Source organism: Typopeltis vanoorti, chromosome 7, assembly GCF_054136105.1.
Source record: "Typopeltis vanoorti isolate ZY-2024b chromosome 7, IOZ_Tvanoo_1.0, whole genome shotgun sequence".
Classification (NCBI taxonomy): domain Eukaryota; kingdom Metazoa; phylum Arthropoda; class Arachnida; order Uropygi; family Thelyphonidae; genus Typopeltis; species Typopeltis vanoorti.
This window is the reverse complement of record NC_143555.1, coordinates 64,104,974-64,127,473: the sequence shown is the minus strand read 5'-3', so window position 1 is coordinate 64,127,473 and position 22,500 is coordinate 64,104,974. Positions and strand designations below refer to the sequence as shown.

The following is a 22,500-nucleotide window of genomic DNA, read 5'->3' as shown; positions in this document are numbered from 1 at the left end:
AATTTGCAGCTGCAAGGGACCTGGTATACACCAGGTAGGTCTAGGGGAAGTGGTTGGTCTTTGGTAGAGCGGATAAGGGATGCCAACTTTTTATATGGTCTGTAACAAGAAGTAAGGTCATATTTTCTGAGGATATTGGTTATTTTCTCAGAGGTGCGCTGGATGTAGGGGATGGTGGTAGATTTGGTGTAATCTTTATTGTGGAGGGGGGTTGTGGTTTACTGGTTTGAGTATTTTTTGGATTTTTTAATAAATAAATTTAATAATAAATATGACCTTACTTCTTGTTACAGACCATATAAAAAGTTGGCATCCCTTATTGCTTTGGCAGGAACAAAGGATTTGAAATGGGAGAAATATGCATTACAATAAGATATGAAAGAGTTGTTGAAAGAAACAAAAAATGAATAAGAAAGTAACAGTCGTGTGAGTCTGCTATAAGAAAGAATTGAGAAGGGACATGATTGCTACCACTTCCCCTAGACCTACCTGGTGTATGCCAGGTCCCTTGCAGCTGCAAATTGTCCTACTTTGGCCAAACAGGCAGAACAACAAATATCAGGATTTCAGAACACAAAGACTACATCCGGTTTCACCAATACAGCCGCTCTGGGCTGGCAGACCATGCCTTAGATACCCACCATAGAATTCGTTGAAAGAAAACAAAAATAATACACCGCAGCAAGTTTAAATACAAAAGATTATTCAAGGAATCTTCAGCAGCTCTAAAAAACGTTCCTAACCTCAACAAATTTGGGTGCATGAAACTACCCCAAATTTGGGAGACTTACATTTTGAGAACTTCAGCCCAACTGCCAAGTCAACCAAATTAGCCCACCAGAGGGCACCATTAGGACTTTAGGAACAATATTAGTTTCTTGCTTTCTTCCTCATTTGCTTTTGTTAGTGCCTGCGTGCACATACCACATCTTTATGTTCCTGAAGATGGCAACATGACGTTGCCGAAATATAGAAGTTATTTATTAAAGTTACATTTAATTAATATACTTTATATGCGTTGTTAATTCCGTAAACTAATTACCAGTTATTGTTAATAGTAATATCATGGTGGTTCAGGATACAAGAGTGTACAGAGGATCTGAAATTGAAAGTGACCATTACTTATTACTAAGCAGGATAAAAATGGATATCACATTGAAAATAACAGTATGTAAGAAAGTTTTAAAAATAATTAAAGTTGAACAGCTTTTACAAGTAAATTGTAGACTCAACTGTACAAACATTATTCAAGAAAAAATGAGACAAATTGAAAACAAGAAACAAACCTTACAGTAAGAGAGCTAAGCTGTGTGTAAAAATAGCTAAACAAGAGTCATGGGAAGACTTTGGTAAGAATATAGAAAATAAATATCAGGAAGGCAGCAAAAGATTCTTATTGAAGAAGTTTAGATATGGAGGAAAGCGTACTGTAAAAGGAATCAAAGATGATAAAGGTGACATGAAAAACTGAAGATAAGAGTATCCTAGATGCCTGGAGTAATTACTTTCAATGACTGTTAAACAAACCAAGTCATGACAGAACCATACTTTCAAATTTTCTACTCGGGGTAGAAAAAGCTACCCCAAGTTAAATTGTGGAAAGGCAGCAGGAGTAGATGATATTTGACAGGAAATGCTTAAGTATGGATGTATAAAAGTTTTGCATTGGTTATACTGCATAATTTAGAGGGCCTGGTCAGAAGCTCAAATTCCCAATGATTGGAGTAGAGCTCTCAAACCACCCATCTATAAAAAAGGATATAAAACTGAATGCAAAAATTGCAGAGGAATTTCTCTACGTGTTCCAGGTAAAATTTAGATTTATGCAGGCATACTTGAAAAGAGGTTGAGAAAGATTATGGAAGAGACGAACAAGCCGGGTTCAAGACAAATAGTTAAGAAATCATGGGAATATGACAAGGGTCTGTAGTTAAGTTTTGTAGATCTGGAAAACAGATACAACAAGGTGCCCAGAGAAAAGCTTTTCAAAACACTACAATTATATGGGAGTGAATGGAACATTATTCAGAGCAATATATAGTTTATATTTAATCAATCAGCACTTAGAATTGAAGGAAATACAGGAGGATTGGTTTGATGTAAAATCAAGGGTCAGACCAGAATGCACATTATCTCCATTCTTATTCTTCATCTATATGGATCACATTATGAAAGAAAGTGGCATTAAGCCTGATATTAGAATTGGAAATATAAAACTTAGCTCTTTGCTTTATGCAGATAATGTTATATTTCTAAACACATCTAGTGCAAGTCTCCAGGATTAATTAACTAAATTGAATAATAGCTCTAACAAATTTGGCATGAAAATCAGCAATAAAAAGACAAAATTATGAAAATAGGTTAGAGTATAGAAAACTTCAGCTGCATTCTGAATAGAGATACAGAACAAGTAAAATAATTCAGCTATTTATCCACAGTTTTTAGTGAAGATGACAGGTTAAATATGGAAATAGTAAACAGAATAAGCAAAGCTGATATGGTGGGTAGTCAGTTGAATAAATTTGTGCGGAATAAGAGAGAAATTAGTCAAACACCAAACTAGCAGTATACAAGAAAGTGTTCAAACCAGTTTTAAGTTATGTATCTGAGAGTTGGTTGATCAAATAATAAAGACCACAGATATGAGGGTTCTGAGAAAAATTAGGAGAGTAAACCAATGGCATCAATCCAGAATCGGTCTTGGGTGTGGACAGCAGGGTTTTTCCTCCTCAGTTCATCTGGATTTTTCATCCTGCAAGCAGGCATACCAGCCCCGTTTATTTATTTATGTTTATGGCTACACGAAACTGGTAAGTGAAAAGTACAATCACAATTTTCAGAAACAAATGATGAAAATTTTAACATATAAAAGTTCATTACATAAAAGGCACAACCTGCTTTCTAAGTCTTTCCTTTTTTTTAAAAAATAAAGCAAAAGTAACTTGTCATAATCAAGCCAGGGACAATTACCATCCTGCCGCAACAAGTATGACAAGGCTGCATGTTCTCACAACACTTCACAACATAAATGTAGCTGTATCCGAGGTTAATCAACATCATCTTCTAACACAAGGAGGAGTTCTGCTGATACTATGATGAGGATTATGAGAATAATGTCTTCGTGGTGAGATGGACCATGATCTTCTGTTTCCTCCATAACCACCGCCACCACCATACCAACTACAGGTCAAGGTCCAGGCTGGAAAGCCAATTCAAGGTCTCATCCATCACCTTGTGGATGTCCTGTAAGCCACACCGTGAAATTGGCGCCTCGGGCAGTTGTACACAATATAAGTAATCGTCTGAGTCACAGGAGAACAATCACAATAAGGGTGATCTGACAGCCCCATTTATGTAGAAGGTAGCCCTGATTAGTTCTGATCCTGTTGATTGATGACCAAATCTTCCTAGGAAGATCAAAACCAGGCTGTGGAACACAGGGATCTTCTACCAGGAAGCCGTTTGTTGGGAGATTGTTGGACTAGTATTCTCTCTCTTTCCATATGTCAGATATTGATGGCAGCGCAGCTGAAGAGAGTTTGTCCATGGACCAGAGAGATTTTCTAGATTTGAGGCGAAGACTAGGTGGGTTTATGAGAGTCTGGTGTAGGGGCAGGAGTGGGTTGCTCATTGCTTTATTAAATTCCTTAATCGAGGCTTGTCTTCTACGTATGTGTGGTGGAGCAATGTTAGAACAGGCAGCCAGGAGAGAGAGAGAGAGAGAGAGAGAGAGAGAGAGAGAGAGAGAGAGAGAGAGAGAGAGGGGGGGGTGCTTCTCACTGTTCCACTAATTGTGCACATGGTAGAGTTTAGCTGGGTGTCTATAATGTTAGTGTGTGTACTTCTTTCCCAGACAGGGGTACAATATTCTGCTGCAGAGAATGTGAGGGCTGGTGCAGACGACCTTAGGACCTCTGCACCACAACCACAAGTTGTTCCAGCAAGCCTTGAAATGATATTATTTCTGGTTTTAATTTTATTGGAGAAGTTGATGATGTACCTTTTATAGGTTAGGCTTCTGTCCAGGCTCACTCCAAGGTATTTTGGGTGAGGCTCGTGTTCTACCATTTTTCCACAGAAAGAAAGGTTGAGTTGTCGATTCACCTCTGCATTGTACAGGTGAAATACTGAGGACACTGTTTTCGTTGGATTTGGCTTCAAGTACCACTGCTTGAAGTACTCTTCCAGGGTGTTCAGGCCTGTATTCAAGGTTGATTCTAGGTTGGTAAAGGAGGTGGATTGATGCAAGATCGCTAGGTTATTGGCATACATACATATACTTGCTTGATCTGGTATGAGGTAGACCATACACATAGATGTTAAAAAGTATAGGGGATAACACAGAGCTCCGAGGAAGACAGTTGTGAAGGAATCTGGGTCTGCTCTTTTTTCCGCCAATATGGACTCGGATCTTTCTGTTGGAGAGAATAGATTCAAAAAATTGTAAAGTTTTTTTACACTTTATAATATTTCCTAGTTTTAGGAGGAGGCCACTGATCCAGACAGTGTTATAAGCAGATGTTAGGTCAACGAAAGTGGCTCCAGATTTAAGTTTCTTCTGGAAGCCTGCTTCAATTTGAGTTGTCAGGGCCAGGACCTGGTCACAGCAACATCTTCCTGGCCTGAAGTCAGCTTGTTCAGTCATGAGTGCTCTTTCGATGAGTGGCAAAATTCTTTTAAGGAGAATTCTTTCAAAGAGCTTAAAGGTGGTGCAAAGCAAGGAGTTAGGTCGTAGGGTTTTCACATCCTTTGGATCTTTCCCTGGTTTGGGCACGGCAATTATTTTGGCTTCCCGCCACAGCTTTGGTAGTTTACCAAAGTCATGATGATTTCTGAGAAAAGGGCAGCCAGTCATGTTCGGCCATGTTGACCAAGATGTTTTAGGAACTCAGGGAGTATAACATCCACTGCAGCTTTGCCATTTTTGGTAAGTTTTAAGGCTATTTGTACCTCTTCCCGAGATACTGGGTGTACGAGTTCAGAAAGCTCGGGTTCCATCTTCAGGATTTGTCTGATGGAAGCTTGTACAGCAATCTTCCTGGTAGAGCCGGGATGAATCCTGGAGATTTTCAATAAATGGTTGTGTGTTCACCAGCCCCGTGAACACACACTAATCTACAGCCATAAATACACGTCCCTATTGGGGCTCAACTTGCCCCAACAGGAACGGTGGAGAAAAGGGAGGAAACTCCATATGAATAAATAAATAAATGGCAGAATCACATTAAAAATGAAGATATTAGAAAGACTCCAAAGACCGTGCTATAATGTTGCAGTATCTATGGAGCTATGAAGGATAATATGTGTAAAACGCCATTTGTTGGCCACACATTGAATGTGGAGTTCCAGGCATTGATTGGAACAAGAATCAGTACAAAAACATTCAGAACCAAGTCTGACAATATGGGTTTCCATGGTAGGACAGCAATATACAAGCTCCACATTATCTGACCTAACATGCAGTGTTATCTTCAGTGGTGTAAATGGCATGTACAGTTGGACATGGAAGTTTGGAAAGTTGTGTTGAGGAGCGCAAATCATGCTACGCCTGCTGAGCATATGTGGGTGTGGCAGATAACTAGCAAACATCTTTTAACAGAGGGCATAACCCCATTGAGAGGTGACAGTGTGATGGTATGGTCCTGTTTTCCTGGTTTGGTCTCGGACCTCTGTTTGTGGTGCCACCAACATTGAATTCCGAGAGGTGTCTGAACATTATGGACAATGCACCATGCCATAAGAATGCTGCTGCTGTAACTGCATGGTTTGTGGACATGAACATCACCACACTTGACTGGACTCCACAGAGTCCTGATCTCAACCCTACTAAACATCTGTGGGATGAACTAGAGCATCAGGTAAGGTCAAGGGACATCCATCCCACAACAGTCCAGCACCTCATTACATGTCAATGGTAAGAATGGTGCAAAAATCCCAATGATCGCTATCATATGCTTGTGGAAAGTATGCCCTGCAAGATTGCTGCAAGCACTGTAGCAAAAGGAGGTCCTACATCTTATTAAGGTGGGCTCCATGGCCGTTTATTCCTCACACTATGGTGTCCGTTGACTTCTTTTTCAAGCAGTGTATAATTGTTTTCATGTATGTAAATTTTTGTCTGAAATTCAGGGAGTACTATTACAGTGGCAACATCAGTATGAATTATTAAAAAATAATGCCAGTAATTGGATGATTTTGAATTGCATCAACCTCCTATTTCACCAGTACTTGATTAATTTTTTTTCCCTTTAACATATGAGATAATTACATATAATTTACTTCTATTTATGTACAAAATGTTTTTCATTTCAAATCTGGCAATAAGGATTACAAACAATATATTTCTCCTGAATTTATTCAGCCATAATGATGTAATAGGGATGCATACAGAAGTGATACTAGCAGGGTGCTCAGGATTTTTGTGAAGCATATCTGAAAATAATTATTTACATACATACACATGCCAGATATTTCATAAATTTATATTATAAAAGATAAATATTCACATGCAGCTTACCTTACTGGATCTGCAATATGGAGTAAAACAAACACAGCCCAATGCCACATTCCTACTGATTCCAACTGTGAAGCAAAATTACAATTAAGAGAATTAGCTACATAGACTGGCAAATGAGTATACCCCAATGACCTAAGGACCCGATGAAGAATCCAACTGAAATTTACACAAAAAGCTTTTTAAAATGAATTGTACATAATATATATATATATATAAATGCACACACATATACAAATATATATATACATACATACAGTTCTATTTTTGTTTGAATCTCTCTTTCACATAAACACAGTAACTTGCACAAGTTGAGGTGAATTTTCTCAATGTGTATAGCATAAATAGCTGGCCTTCAAACTTTGAATTATGAACCCTAAGAGACAGATTACAAACAACAAAGTTCTTCACAAAACTTTCCAAATCACAGCAGTCTCACTTCCCCGCCACTTTTTAATTCAAAATGCATCTATTCTATTCGTTTCAAAGAGTAGGTACACTTACTACCTAAACTCTAAAGTTTACTATGAACACAAACAAACAAAACTATATTAGAATATCAAGCACACTTTCTATTAATATAGATTTCATGCTGAAGTTATTTTATCTATCTTCTACTATAGTGGAACTTTATATAGTGAATTCAGCATTTTCTTTTGAACTGTTTCCACAAGAATATCTTGACTTTTAATACACATCAATCCCATGTGAAAAAAAAAATGCAAAACCACTATATCACATCAGTGCTATTTGGGCAAGAAATCATTTTGTCAGCAGTATTCCCAGGCAGCCAACCATCCCAAGTACTAACCAGGCTCAGGTTTGCTTAACTTTGTGATTCAATGAGAACTGATGCTTACAAATCAATCTAGCTACTGCTGACAATAAGTGGGGAGGGTACTTTTTTTTTTTTTTTTAAACATATATACAGTAATCTAATCTATCATTAATCCAACCACAGTGGGTAAGTACTTTCTCATCCGGATAACTGAAGAGTCATATAAGTGAAGGCACAATTAAATGGTGCTGTGCTGTGCCAGAAGTCAACTAACACAGAGGGTCCAGTTAATTGATGGATCACTGTTTTGAAGGTTGGATGAATGGTAGATTGCTATATGAAATACAGATTTGATATTTGGTCCTGTCCAGGTGTGGGTTTATGAGTACTCTTTTGAATATAGAGCAACTAAAGATCAAGTTATACTGGAGTATGAATGGCAGATACACATATGTATTGTAATACACTGTAATTACAGTTTTGGATTAAATGCAGAAACAAGAATATTAAATATTACTGAAAAAAACAGATATAATTCCACCCTGTTAATGAGTCAAATACTTTTATAATGGATTGTATTAAGTTATCCTTTGTGTCACAATTTAATTTTCCAATTCTCTTTTTTACTATGCCCACACATTTTCTATTGGCTTAATGTCAGGAGAGTTACTTGGCCACTGAAGCAATTGGATGTTGTGATTTTTGAGTTACTCTTTCACTTTTTTTGAAAAGTAGCATGGAGTGAGATACTGTTGGAAGATGAGTGCTTTGTCTTTCTGGTTCTGTGGGACTACTCTTTTCTCCAATATTTTATATATTGGGTCACCTTCCATCATACTGTCAACAGGCACAAGTGATTGTGGACTAACATGTGTAAAACAATCCCAGAACCTTTTTTTTTTAAGCTGGGAGCTTAGTAGCTTGTTGAAGGTGGGTGGGAGAAGTCTTCTCGGCTGCCAATTTCCAAAGACAGGGGTACTCACTTTCCTCATACGAATTCGATCTTTCTACACTTTTGCCCACTGGAGCCTCTTTTTCTGCATAGCCTTCGTCAACAATTGTTTCTTTTTTTGGTCTGTGGACAGCTCCCCTAGCTTCCAACTATCTTCGACAGACTGTCATGTCAGAAACATTAATTCCATTAGCTACTAAGTCTACAGCAAACAATCTTGGATTCATTTTGCTTTTCCTAACTAGTAAACAATTTTGAGTAAGTGTAGTTTTCATTTTTCGCCCACATATTCCTTTTCTGTCATGAGAAAAGGTACCTGTTTCCTAAACCTCTATAAAATCATATTAACAGGACCCAAACAAACACTACCAGGGGATGGAAAGGGTGATAGGGATAGTATGCATTTGCAAGTGAGCTCAGTGAGTGGAGGTGGGTAATTATGATTATGGGAGATTTCAACTATGGGAACATAGATTCCCATAGTTGGAAGGAAATTGAAGAAAGGAAGGAAAGTGAATTTATGCAGTTACTAAGGAATAATTACCTGAGATAGCATGTGATGGAATATACATAAATGCATCTGAGAATATGTCTATAACCAATATGACCACACTGCCACAAAATAGTGAGAGTGTTGGAAGATTTTCCACTTGGTTATATATTATAAATTAGAGATGCCAAGAAATTACATTCTTGGTTTAATCCTTTATCCAAGTGTAAGCAAACCAAGTTTTGCACCTGAAGTAATTTCAGGACTGGGCAACTTGTATACAGAAGCTAATGATTTCACATCACTTGCCATAGTATCCCATAATGCAAAGCAAATATCCTCAGACATGTATAATGCTATGTATTATGGGAAGGGCCATTACCCAGACTGGTTTTGACCTTTATTGAGGTCTCATCAGTGAGAGCCAGACCCAGAAGTGATACCATGGTTGAAGTAATTAGACGAAGAATATAATTTCTTGGCATCTTTAATTTATAGTATAACCAAGTGGAAAAACTTCCAAAATCTCTAATCCAAACTATTTTAGTAATAAAGTGTGACACCTTCTGGCTACTTGTATATGGAAATACGACTTCTGCATTACTTCAACTTTAGTATCACTTCTGGGTCTGAAATGTATACTGTTATTTTCCATATGAAATATCTGTACTTTCATTTCACTAAAGTTAATTACTGTGGTTATCATCTAATTTGTTGTTTATTGTAGCTTTGGAAGATTTAACAGGGCTGGAGAGAGTTCTTTTTGCCTCCCCTCCTTATGTCATTCTGTAATATCCAAGGGATGCAGAAGGGAGAATCTTGACAACAGACTAGAAATAATTTAGATGTGTAATAAGGCTTATAAATGTTTATGCTCCAGCCACTGGAACAGTTAGACGAAAATTCTTCCAGGAATTGGAACCATATTTATACGGTGGCCACTACATCATAGCAGCTGGAGACTGGATGATGTGGATGAAAATGTGCATATCCCACATCCCCCTCCCAGGAGTGGGAATGTGGGATATGCACAGTTAAAAACATGTCTCGACAACAATACTCAACTAGTAGACATATGGAGGATTTGCAATTCTAATCATCAGGCTTACATATACGTGAATCAAGGTATTGGTACCAGTCTTGATTAAATTTATATCTCTTCTTCCCTTATAAATAGGATAATTCAGATAAAACATCATGTCAGATCATAATCCAGTTCTACTTAAGTTCCACTGCATGGAACAAGTAGAGATCAGTTCTGAACCATGGAGACTTCCACCAAATTCCAGACCCTCTGTTCAAATTTGGAATAATGTTACCTGGAATTGGGATATGTGGTTAAAATTCAAACAAGCAGTAAAACAGAATATGATGACATGGGGAAAGGAACAGGCTTTTCTCAAAAGAAAAAAGTTGAAAGACCTGTATAAAGAGAGGAGATGGTTCGTAACAAGCCAATGCAATGTTATAGAATGAAGCAACATCATCAGAAACATTAACATGGAGACAGAAGTGGAAAAGAAGAAAGAAATTTTAAAATAAGCATACACACTTAGTAGATTGCCTTCAGCTGCATTCTTCAACAGACAATTCACTAAATTCTGCAGAGAAAGGACTATCACTCAACGCTGCATTGATGGTGAAGACATATCCACCACTCAAGACATCCTTGACTCATTTCAAAGGATGACTTTCATCCTTGAGTCAAGGATGAAGACAATAGTCTTCATCCAATATGGGCTTTGGACACATACCAAGTGAATTTGTAGCAAGCAATACCATCTTCATTCCAAAACCTAATAAAGATCACATCTTAATCAGCAGCTGGAGACTTACTTCTCTATCTAATACTGACTACAAGATATTTTTCTGCATTATCAATAACAGTGGAATTCAGATACATAATTAAAAGTCACAGGTATGTGGAGTTCCAAGCTGAGCAGTAGAATTTTCTGTTTCTGCTACATGATCTAATCTGCTTAGTTAATACAAAAAAACAGTTCATGGTAGACCTTACTCAAGCATTTGATGTCTGGCATCCCTTTCTGTTCCACATCCTCCAGCAAACTGGTATAGGTAAAACTTTTATCTGTTATTAAAGGAGCCTATGCCAATTCAACTACCCATCTCCTAGTTAATAGGTTAATGCTAGACCCAGTCAAATTCAAAAAAGGAATCAAACAAGGTTGTCATCTTAGTCTATTGCTCTTTGCATTGGTTCTTGAACCTTTCTTACAGGAAGTCAAAAATATACATGCTGTGCGAGGAATAACAGTTCCTTCAACTATGAAGGAAAATAAGGTAATAGCATATGCTGATGTAGTGGGCACTTTGAAGGATAACGATTCCATATATATATTTCTTGGTGTTTTAGAAAAAAAATCAGTGGATTAACTACTGATGCAGAGAAGACAAAATTAAAAGTTTTTGGAAAGTGGGATCTTGGAGGCATTTCTTTTGGACTAACCCCTAAGAGAGAGAGAACCTCTCATTATACCCAATATTACCAGTTCAAGAACTTATATACAAGCGCTTTGAAACCTTTAGAAGACTGGAAAATAAGTCCACTTCTAAAGCCATAGTACTCAAAACCATAATCTTTCCTCCTCAGTTGTACATAATAAATATTAGACATCACAGAAGCTGAAGAAAAGCAATTATATAGTAAGCCTGTGCAATTTTTTTGGTCTAGCCGATTAAAATTCTGCTATTTAAGCAATACAGCTTCAAAACTCCATAAAATATTGAAGGCCAATCACATATGTGCAGACCTCCTGTACTACCTGGGTTTTCATCTTCTTCTGTTTGGAGTAAATGATTATCCAGGTCCAAAAGGTGAGACACTGTGTTGAACTCTAAGACTGCTAAAACACTCTAGCATTGACATTCTTTCCATTAAAAAAAAGTAAAATTTGGTATAAAGAAATCTTTAATCTCTTTAATCTGAAAACCTACAGTTGGGTTACTGACAACAACACTTTGTTTCATAACTTACTGAAGTTCTGAGGATACCCTACCAAAAGATCTTGCTTGAAGAATTGCACATGGCCACCTTCCTATCAATACCATCAAATGGAGGTACTTTAACATCGAAGATCCCATCTGTTACCAAATGGAAACAGCAAAAACATGCATTCTGCAACTGCTCTCTTGCCCTGTGTATTTGAAACAGATTATGTAATGTGTTGGGCAAGCCACTATTTACAACAGAACAGGTTATCTTTTTTTTATAATAACCAGCACCTGTCAGCAATGGGAAGAGAATTTTGATTTTTATAATTAATGAATTAAAATACCATTTATGGAAAGTTAGAAAGAAACATGGATTTGAAAACTAGCAATATGACATCCAAATGCTTTATAATATTGTATTATGGAAATTTTATTGTTCAGTCAGACGCTTTTGTATTTAGATAGAAGCATTCTAGGAGATATCAAATTTTTGACTAGATGGTATAGACCACCCACATTATGTAATATTCACCAGGGGGGGGGTTAAATTCTCCCTATTTTTGCTATGAGAAGTGTTTTAAATAGCATCATCCTCTTAATTCGATGTGGTCTTATAGTCAATTGCAGACTGGAGAGCAATCCCATGCAGAGAAGGCCAACTCAAGGCAGTTAACTCAAATCAGACATACAATGATATAAAAGAACTGAGGCCTTTTCTCTATCTCTCTGTCTTTTCTTTCTCCTAATACTATCAGACTCTCTTTTACCCCTATACTAACTACTTCAGGCCTATGATGAGTACCCCCTTTATTTTTTCACCTCAATAAAGGTTGAAACCGGTCTGAGTAGTGGCATATCCCATAATGCATAGCATTATACATGTCCATAAGGATATGTGCTGTGCATTATGGGATACTAATGCAAGTGATGTGATGTCATTAGCTTATATATCTGTACACCGGAGGTAAAGGGCACTATGTCCATTTTTTACGGCATTTAGGTATATTTTAATGTTTTGTTTCGCGCTCTTTTCAGTTGTGCAAAGCACTATCTCCTGTGTGTAATAATAAGCAGATTAGCCAGTTGGAAAGGGCACTATGTGCCATCATGGTATCAAGGTAAAGAGCACTCAAATTGACTTCAATTTGGGTTTATATAGGTCAAATTTATTTGAACTATGTAAGAAAATACCAACAAGTTTCATCAACTTAGCTGTTTGGCTTCTTCAAGATAAAAATAAATGTAAAACAACTTAAATGCTAAAACTGTTCACTAAAACTATTAATGAAGGAAGAACCGAATACAATTGTATTTTTTACAAAAAAAAAACATAAGAACGCGTACATCACATGCATAGAGCATGTATGATCTCAATTGTTGTTATGTAGGAACGTTTTGTAATTAGCAGCAAGATTTAATTCTGGCATGCTTAAAGATCTTATGAGGGTCTTCCAAATATCAGGCAAAATTAATCCTTGGTTTCTATTTAAGTTATATTTAGAATGGATCACTGATTCTTTTATGATTCGGGAGCGGAAATCCTCCTCCTCTAAGTAGGGCATGGAGCTTTTGTCCCATTCTATGGTATGGTTTGTCCTGGAGAAATGAAATGCTAACCCCGAGTTGTCTTCTCTGTTATTGTTTATGTCTCCTATGTATTCCTTTTTTCTGATTTCAAAACTTCTAGAGGTCTGACCAACATAGTTTAATCCGCACGAACAGGGGATATTGTAGACTCCGGCATATTTGAAGAAATTATGACTGTCTTTCGGAGAGCTTAAGAATTGGCGTATGGTCTTTGAAGGTTTAAAAGCCACTCGTAATGTGGCTTGAGGAGTGTAGCAATCTTATTGGAAACTGTCCCCATATATGAAATTGCGATGGTGGAATTATAATGTATTTCTTCAGGCTGTCGTTGTGGAGGAATCACAGAAAAGTATCTTGTGGATCAATTTTCTTGGGCAACCATTGTTTATAAGGTTTTTTGATATAAGGGATAGTTCATCTTTGAGGTCTTTATCTTCTGTAGTGATGAGAGAGCTCTATTTTTTAGCATGTATATGATGCTTAGTTTCTGAGAAATGTGGTGTGAAGAAGTGAAGTGCAAGTATTGACCTATGTTGGTTGGTTTGTAATAGACTGTAAGGCTGATGCGTCCATCCATTTGTTTCTTAATTAAAGTGTCCAGAAATGGTAATTGTTTTTCTTTCTCAAGTTCTAATGTGAATTTAATTTTGTGATGGAAGGAGTTGATCTTGGTAAGAAAATCAAACAATCTTTTCTGTGATTCTTTGGGGTTATCTTTAGCTTGCAGAGCAGCCAGTTTCTTTTCATACTCAGACTTAGCTTTCCGTACAACTTGTGACTCTCCTGGCCTGTGTATATAATTATCATAACTGACATCATCCTTATGCACATGGTATTCCTTCTCATCATCCTTATGCACATGGTATTCCTTCCCATCATCCTTTTCTCATGAATCTCTTGCCCTCATAAGATTACACATCCATTTATCTTCTACCCTATTTATTCTTAAAACTCTTGAAACACACTCTGATATTGCATCATTTAAGTATTATTTAAATGCTTCTCATGCACTGTTCGATATTCTTCCCACCCAGCATCCAATGCCATTGTGCTGAATTAGGCAGGTCAAAGCCAGGGGCCTCTGTTGTGAGATCTGTAATGAGGTGTCCATTTTTTATTGTTGAAATAAGCCAGCGATTCTTCCATTCAGTTTCAGGAGAATATGTATCTGGTTGCCGAGTTAAATGAATTAAATGATTCCCATGCACTGTGGATATTCTTTCCATCCTGCAATCGATACCATTCCACTGAACTTGGTACACTCCTCAGTTGGTCATGATTTTCTGCTCTGTAGTTCAGAATGTAACCTTTCCTGAATAAACATTCATAAATTTAGCCACTTTCCAAGTGAGTACCACATGATCACTGTTACCAATCAGAGGCAGAACAGTTATGTCTTTAAGTGAAATATCCTCTGACACCATAATCAAATCGAACACTCTTTGACCTCAGGTTCCTTCTGGCACATTCTGCTTAAGGAAGTTGTCTTGCAACAGCTTAATAAATACAGTTTCATTCTTCTCATGAGATTTTACTGCTACCCAATCAATGTTTGGATAATTAACCTCCCCCATTATGATTATATTTTTCATGCCAATTGTCTTTATTTGGTGATGCCTTTCTTCATCACCAGCAACCAATTCAATGTCTGTAACAAAACCTCACCATGTATTTGATCTTGTTAGATTGCAACTCACTCCAGATGGCTTCAAACTTACTGCCACATGAAAAACTGTTACTAATATTACAACCATAGGTCAACACTAACTGGATTGAAGTCATTCGATATCATTAGCAGCATGACCCCCTCCCTCTTCTATCCTGTCTATCCTTCCTAAAACTACTGTACCCTTTATGTTAGATACCAGTTAGTATGTCTGTTTATGACAACCAGGTCTCACTAATGCCTACAATGTGAGGTCCCAACACCAAGGCAACAAACTTTACTACTTTGTTTCTGATAGTATTAGCATTTGTGTACAGACATAATAAGCTACCTGCATGATCTTTTGTATATTCTAGTCTGTATGACACAGTTAACTTGCAGATCTCTGTTCTTCTCTAGTGAATTACAGGGTGTTCGGGATAAATTTGACAGTTTCGTAAGGAAAAAGAAAATCTTCTTTGTATCTATTAAATTTAATGAATTGACAAAAAAACATTACAGGCAGAGTTAATTACAATACTATCAACAAGATTTACTCAAAATAACCACCATTAGCATCGATCACAGCTTCAATTCTGCTTCGGAACCTCGAACAAGCTGATGCTACAGTCTCCCTGGGAAGGGCCGCAAAAACTGTTTTAATTTTATCCATTAACTGGGCTTTTGTATTACTGGAAGTGCGATTGGTGTCTTTTTCAACTGCGCCCCATACAAAATAATCCATGGGGTTAAGGTCTGGGGAGTTTGGAGGCCAAACATTTGGACTGGTGAAGTCGTAGAAATTTTCAGACAACCATTTTTGACTTTTCCCAGAGGTGTGGCAAGGGGCCGAATCCTGCTGCCATACATACGGCCTACCATTGGCTACCCTTGTTATCCAGGGCTTGACTACAGTTAGCAACTCCACGAACAAAGCCCGAATTCCAATGCCAGGGTTCTTCAACACCTGTTCCTGCAGATTTGCGAGGAATTCTGCTGTACGAACGCAATCAGATCGTCTGCTAGGGATCTTTCTTCTTGCTACATCCTCGTAGTCACCATTGCAAGTCTCTAGTTCATGCCTGATTGTTTTTACTGTATTCAGGGAGCATTGGGCAGCAGTCGTAATATCCTTATTTTGATGGCGGGCACGAATCATCATGATACAAGTTATTCTCTTCCATGATTCAGGTGGGTTCCAGCTATCCATCCTTTCTGACATCTTGTATATGAATGAAGAAGGGTCCAAACTTTTAAATGAAGAGAAGTGTGTGTTAATACATGTAACTTACGGAAAAATATAATTAATTATAAATATGTCAAATTTATCCCGAACACCCTGTATATGTGTAGATATCTTTGCATACATTTGATGGGTCTGAACTGGATGAAGACAAAGTCGAAATCATTCTCTCCTCCATGAATTTCCAAGAAAATGTTCATTCTTGTTATTAACAGGAATGAGAAATTTTAATACATAACATTGATTACACATATCTCACCATTTCTCCCATTAAATACCTATCTATTTGGCAAATTAAGCAAGCTAGTTACATGAAACGGTGTCTGTGTGAACACCCACATACACAAAAAAAAAAGGGTTAGCACATAAAATATATACAAACAAGATGCATTATATAAATATATTTATGGAATAGAAAATAAGGAACACTCTCCCCACCTCTACTAGTAGTATATATGTAACATTTTACAAAAGGAACATGTAGATATACAGTTAGTGAAGATCTCACTGCATTTTTAAACACGATTTAATATAATTTATCAGTTTCCAAAAAAATTTACCTGAGCCTATGGTCAAGATGAGATGGTGTCAATGTTGTAGGAACTAGGATTCTTTCAAGCCTATGAGATCTATCACAGTAAAGTTTCAAAAGATGATAACAAGTATCATATGTACTTAGTCTTTGTTCACCACTTTCATCACCACTGCACATTGCTTCGTTTAAAAGTTCTGGATCATTTTCAATGTATGGAGGATATGGTGGATGAGCATATATGCCATATGGACCTGCACCCTTATTATGGAAAAGAAATGAAATCATATAAAATAAATTAAGAAATGTATAACCCTGTTCTTTGAAACATCTGAATATCTTATTCAACCATTCCATAATAATTTAATTTTTCAACTCCAGTATTTGCACCTATACCAAATGGTTGTAAAATTTTGATATAGGAAATTTTTCCTAATTTAAAATAGAGAATACCTTACCACAACCTAGAATATTCCTTATAACTTTGAGAAGAAAGGCAGAAAATATATGTATTCTACAACTTTTTCTTCCTAAAAGGAAGTAGATAACTCTCTCTACTCTTAACCTTTAGACATCTCCACTTTCATCATCTGATACATTAGCAAAATCTTTAATGGCAAGCACAGAAGAAAGTGTACAATGACATGATATGAGATATCTATCATCTTATGGTCATAAACTAGTATTATGGAATGAAACAGTGTATATTTTAGAGTTTATTTTTTTCCGAGTTGCAGTGCTGAAAAACAGTGTTTTTCAGGAGAAGAAATGCTATTTATCTGTACCAAAGATTACTTAATTCAGTGGGAAACATCTCTGCTCAGGTTAACATACGTTAGCACATTCATGCTGACCTGTGTCTCACGTATCAGGCAAATTTTCAATATAATAGGACGTGCAAGTTTCATTAATTTGAGAGAGCTTATTTGTACGATTAGAAATTTTGAACTGTATTAACAGAATAGAAAATTTTGAACTGTATTAACGGTACAGAAAATTTTAAATGTAATGTTATCTTATTTCAAATCATTAAAAACACACATGCATTTGTTTTAGAAAATTTGCATTACATAAATCAGATGATTTCAGCACTTAGTTAAGTATATGCAAATGCTAAGTGGTATTTTAATATTATGATTGCATCATGCTAGCAAAACAGAAGTTGCACTGAATATATTAGTAATATGACATATTACTATGAGCATAATCTTACTATGATTATGCTCATAATAGGGGGCACATCGCAAAAGTGGCAAAATCAGCTCATCAAATCACTTAGTTGCTGAAAAACACTTTAACGAGCAGAAATAAGCAAGTTATTGTTCCTCTGTATCGAGCCTTGATAAGACCCCATCTTGATTACTGTGCCCAGATCTGGTCACCTAGGTTTGTTCTTGATGGGGAGGAGGTTGAGAGGATCCAGAGCCGAGTGACCAAGATGATAGCAGGTCTATGGAATGAACCTTATGAAAACAGGTTGAAGATTTGTGGGTTGCAGAAATTGGTTGATAGGCAGAAAAGGGAAGTATGAGTGAGACATTCAAATTGCTGAAGGGTTTCTATAGGATTAATTCAGAGGATATTTTTGAGAACAGGACTGGTGGTGGGAGGACTAGAGGGACATCCATGGAAGCTGGGCAAGAGTGTGGTTAGTAAGGGTGTTAGAGCTGGGTTTTTTACTTTTAGAGTGGTGATGAGTGGAATAAGCTGCCTGAGTCTGTTGTGGGTGCTATGACAGTGAATGAGTTCAAGGCAAAGTATGATAGATACTGTGTGAATGTCAAATAGTTGTGATGGACATGATGTTTAGGGCCTCCCTCAATGAGTCTAAGGATTCCTTGGAGTCACCCGTAATAATAATAATTATTTCTTATTTCCATGTTTTCATCCCAGATGATTCAAATAAATAAATAAATAAAGATTAACAGGTAGATTTCTTTGAAATAAGCTTATCAGTTAATTAGTGATTCTTCCTTTCTAATTATCCAGCAGACCTCCTTGTGAACCTTACCCACCTTTTGGACCCAAGCCATGCAAAGATTTGCACAATGTGTCTGGATTGCCAATTTCTTCTCTGGTCATTCACTGCTGAAGTACATTAATTAAGCTTTCTGGTCCTGTGGTTCTTGGGGTGGGGGGGGGGGGAAGTAAAGGGCTTGACTCATATTCATTTAATCTACACGCAATAATCATACTAATTTTTGTGCATGCATATATTATTTGCTAATTTATCTTTTGATGACTACTTATTAACCTTGTGTACTGCTATAACCTTTGCTGTCCTTGTGCTGGTAAACAATAAATCAACCAGTGAATCTATTGTTGGTGCCAGATACTTAGATAAAAATTTTCACTTTTATCTTATCTAAGCACATGCTCCATTCAAATAACTGAAATTATTCTTAATGGAATGAATGCCTTTAAACCCTTTTTCACTTCACTCAAAACTGCTGCCCAATCCCATCTGAACTTGTTCTCCAGCCTTTATGTTAAAACAGTCAAAGACAAAAAATTCAGCAATACCTCTGGATGAAGTCAAACTCCACCTTCTCATTCAGTTGTACTACAGCCCATAAAAAAATAAAAGTAATAAAAAATAAAAACCATCAACAAATCCCAAGTACAGATTTTGTAATGCACTACAATTGTCTTCTTCTCAAATGGCATTTGAGACTTCTTGTCTCTCACCAAGTTTGTTGGGCACAACTTCTCTCCCCCCCCCTCCTTTTTTTTTTTTTATCCTGATGGTACACTGGCAACCTCTCCCAAAGGCAGATGCATGAGTCTTTTCCTCAAAATCTTGTTTATACAACTATGCAAATTTCTATCCATGGTGTCACCTACTACTCACATATCACCTCTCATTTCTCTTCAGAATACCATCAGAAAAATACACAATAACCCTATTATTAAGTGTCCTGGTAAGATGGTATCCTTCCAGTGCTAAAATCTAAAACAATGCTAAATTCTTGTGCTCCAGAATTGACACTAATTCTGTATTACCTTTACAAGCTGTCATACTCATCTGGCCTCTACCTAGCAGCACGGAAGCAAGTCTTTATTCGGCCCATACCTAAAAAGGAAGATAAAAGTTGACCATCAGCTGCCATCTCATTCTCAAAAGTGATGGAGAAGGTCATCAACAACTATCTTTTTCACTAATTAACTAATAACTTAATTAGCGATTCTTCCTTTCTCATTATACGGGGTGTGGCTATTAAATAATGAGACTGGTTGCAAAAATATGGTTTACTATTACAATTGTACAACGTAATTGTTATCCCCCTTCATCATACTCCCCTCCTCCTCTATCTATACACTGTTGCATGCGAATTTTCCATTGCTGGAAGTAGTGCTGCCATTTTCTCCTTTACCTCATTCACTGACTGAAAATGGGTGCCCTTCAATGCAGATTTCAACTTTGGAAAAGGGTAAAAGTTGCATGGGGCTAAGTCTGGTGAGTAAGGTGGATGGTCCAACACTGAGATCTTCTTATCAGCCAGATACTGCTTTACAGACAGTGCACTGTGGGCTGGAACGTTGTCCTGATGGAGAATCCAAGCATCTGTAAAGCAGTATCTGGCTGATAAGATCCCAGTGTTGGACCATCCACCTTACTCACCAGACTTAGCCCCATGCAACTTTTACCCTTTTCCAAAGTTGAAATCTGATTGAAGGGTACCCATTTTCAGTCAATGGATGAGGTAAAGGAGAAAACAGGCTACTGAATCAGATAACACCTGATTACTTGCAGCACTGCTTCCAACAATGGAAAATTCGTATGCAACAGTGTATAGATAGAGGAGGAGAGTATGTTTGAAGGGGATAACAATTAAGTTGTCCAATTGTAATAAACCACATTTTTGCAACCAGTCTTGTTATTTAATAGTCACACCTCATACAGCAGACCTTCTTGTGATCCTTACCCACCTTTGGAACCAAGCCAAGCAAAAGATTTATTAGAAACTCACATGGTAACTCTTGAAAACATTTGATCATATCTGGCATCAAGGTCTTTTTACCAAGCTGCCATCTATGGATTCCCTTTTGCATATTGTGTCTGGATTGCCAATTTCTTCTCTGATCATTCACTGCTGAAGTACATTAAGCTTCTGTACTCTTGCTCATGCTCCTTCTTCCTTAAATCGTGTGACCTTCTCTAACTTCAAATCCTATTCATAGCCCTGCTAATGATTTTAATCTCCAATCTTGTTCTTTATTTGAGAAATCTCAAATGATTCAATCTTCAACATCTTCCATGATCAGTGTCTTAAACACTAATCTCACAGCGGAGTGAAGATAATCTGGTGAATTTCAATGTTAAATTAAAACATGATTATATAAAGAAATGATAAGAACTTAGGTCGAAATATTTACGTATTAAAAACCTATTACTGTGGTTTTACGTGTGTTTATTTAGTCCCAAATGAAAACATATAAACATAATCAAAACAGACGCCTATTACTTATTATCCATTATCATCATCATCATGCCTATAGTTCGCCCACCATTTGTAGATCCCTCCTTGGCATTTTGCCAAGAATAGTCGATTCATGCTGAAGAGAAGAAAGAAATGAAGGATGTTCGAATTGGTCGCCAACATGCGAAATCACGTGTTTTCTTGTTTGTCGCTGTACTAGCTTGATTTTTGTTGTTGCTTTTTTGCATTATTTTTTTTTATTATTAATTTGTATGATGGATCCAGTACAGTGAACAAGTTTTGTTGTTAAACGTTACAGTACTCTTGCAAAAGAATATTGAATGATGTGTGACATTCTGTGTAAAGGGATTGTCAGAAGGCCGTGTCCTTCTTCCCTTTCTCAAGTCATAAACCTGCAAGTGCAATTGCGGGGGTATCGGGGTCGACTGTTAAAAGAATTCGTAGGGAATCAAAAGGTGAAGGTAAGCTAAAATTTAAATCTCCTAAAAAAAAAAAGCACCAGAGTAAAGAAAACCATCGAAACCGTAGCTTTGAATGATTTTGATAGACGTTATAAGAAGAGCTATTCACGAATTTTACGTGGTCGAGAAAAGAGTGCCAATAGTTCCGAAATTGATTCCTGTGCTTAAAGAAAAAATTAATTTTCTTTGGAAAAGAGAAACTTGAAGGAAAATACTTCATGAAATCGGATTTTGTTTTTTAAAAGACAAAAGGGGTAGAATCTCTGATAAAATACCATTGGATATAAATTAAAAAGACTCACAATCGGAAACCCCGAGTAATGCAGTTTAACACAATTTGTTGTTCATAAAAAAAAAAAAAAAATGTAAACAGAGTAAATAAGTTTTTGAGTTAAAGAAAGATTTTGCGATCATTTTGAAACATGTTCAGAGACGACAGAGGTTTTTTTGTGTGCTGCTGCTATTTGTATTAATTAGTTGAGTAAAAAAAATCGTTCCTAAAATTGAAATGTGCAACCCATATAAGTTAAAGAAAGATTTTGCGATCATTTTGAAACACGTTCAGAGACGACAGAGGTTTTTTTGTGTGCTGCTGCTATTTGTATTAATTAGTTGAGTAAAAAAATCGTTCCTAAAATTGAAATGTGCAACCCATATAATCTTCTTTTGCAAGTCATATTTCTGATGCAAACAAACATTTTGATTATTTATTTTTGCACATGTGAAATTCGTTTTTATTTTTGAAGAGACACAATAAGTAAATTGTGCAGCAAAAAAGGGTCAATCCAAGAAATACTGTGCACATAATTACAATAATCCGTTAACGGAAGGGGGGGGGTGCAATTGCATTTTAACAGATAGAATGCTGATGAAGTTTCATCAGCTTTCTGCCTTTTTATTAGGT

At 36.8% G+C, this 22,500-nt stretch overlaps 1 protein-coding gene across 2 annotated transcripts in view; it reads right to left on the bottom strand.

Annotated features, from left to right (window-relative positions):
* Positions 1 to 22,500, bottom strand: part of Nup98-96 (nuclear pore complex protein Nup98-96) — a 610,292-nt gene that overhangs the window by 67,875 nt on the left and 519,917 nt on the right. For both annotated transcript variants that reach the window (XM_090395312.1, XM_090395313.1), the window contains 2 exons: positions 16,722 to 16,954; positions 6,518 to 6,673 (listed from right to left, as the gene is read on the bottom strand). In XM_090395312.1, coding sequence (XP_090251438.1) covers positions 6,518 to 6,673; positions 16,722 to 16,954 — 389 coding nt within the window. The remainder of the gene's footprint in view (positions 1 to 6,517; positions 6,674 to 16,721; positions 16,955 to 22,500) is intronic.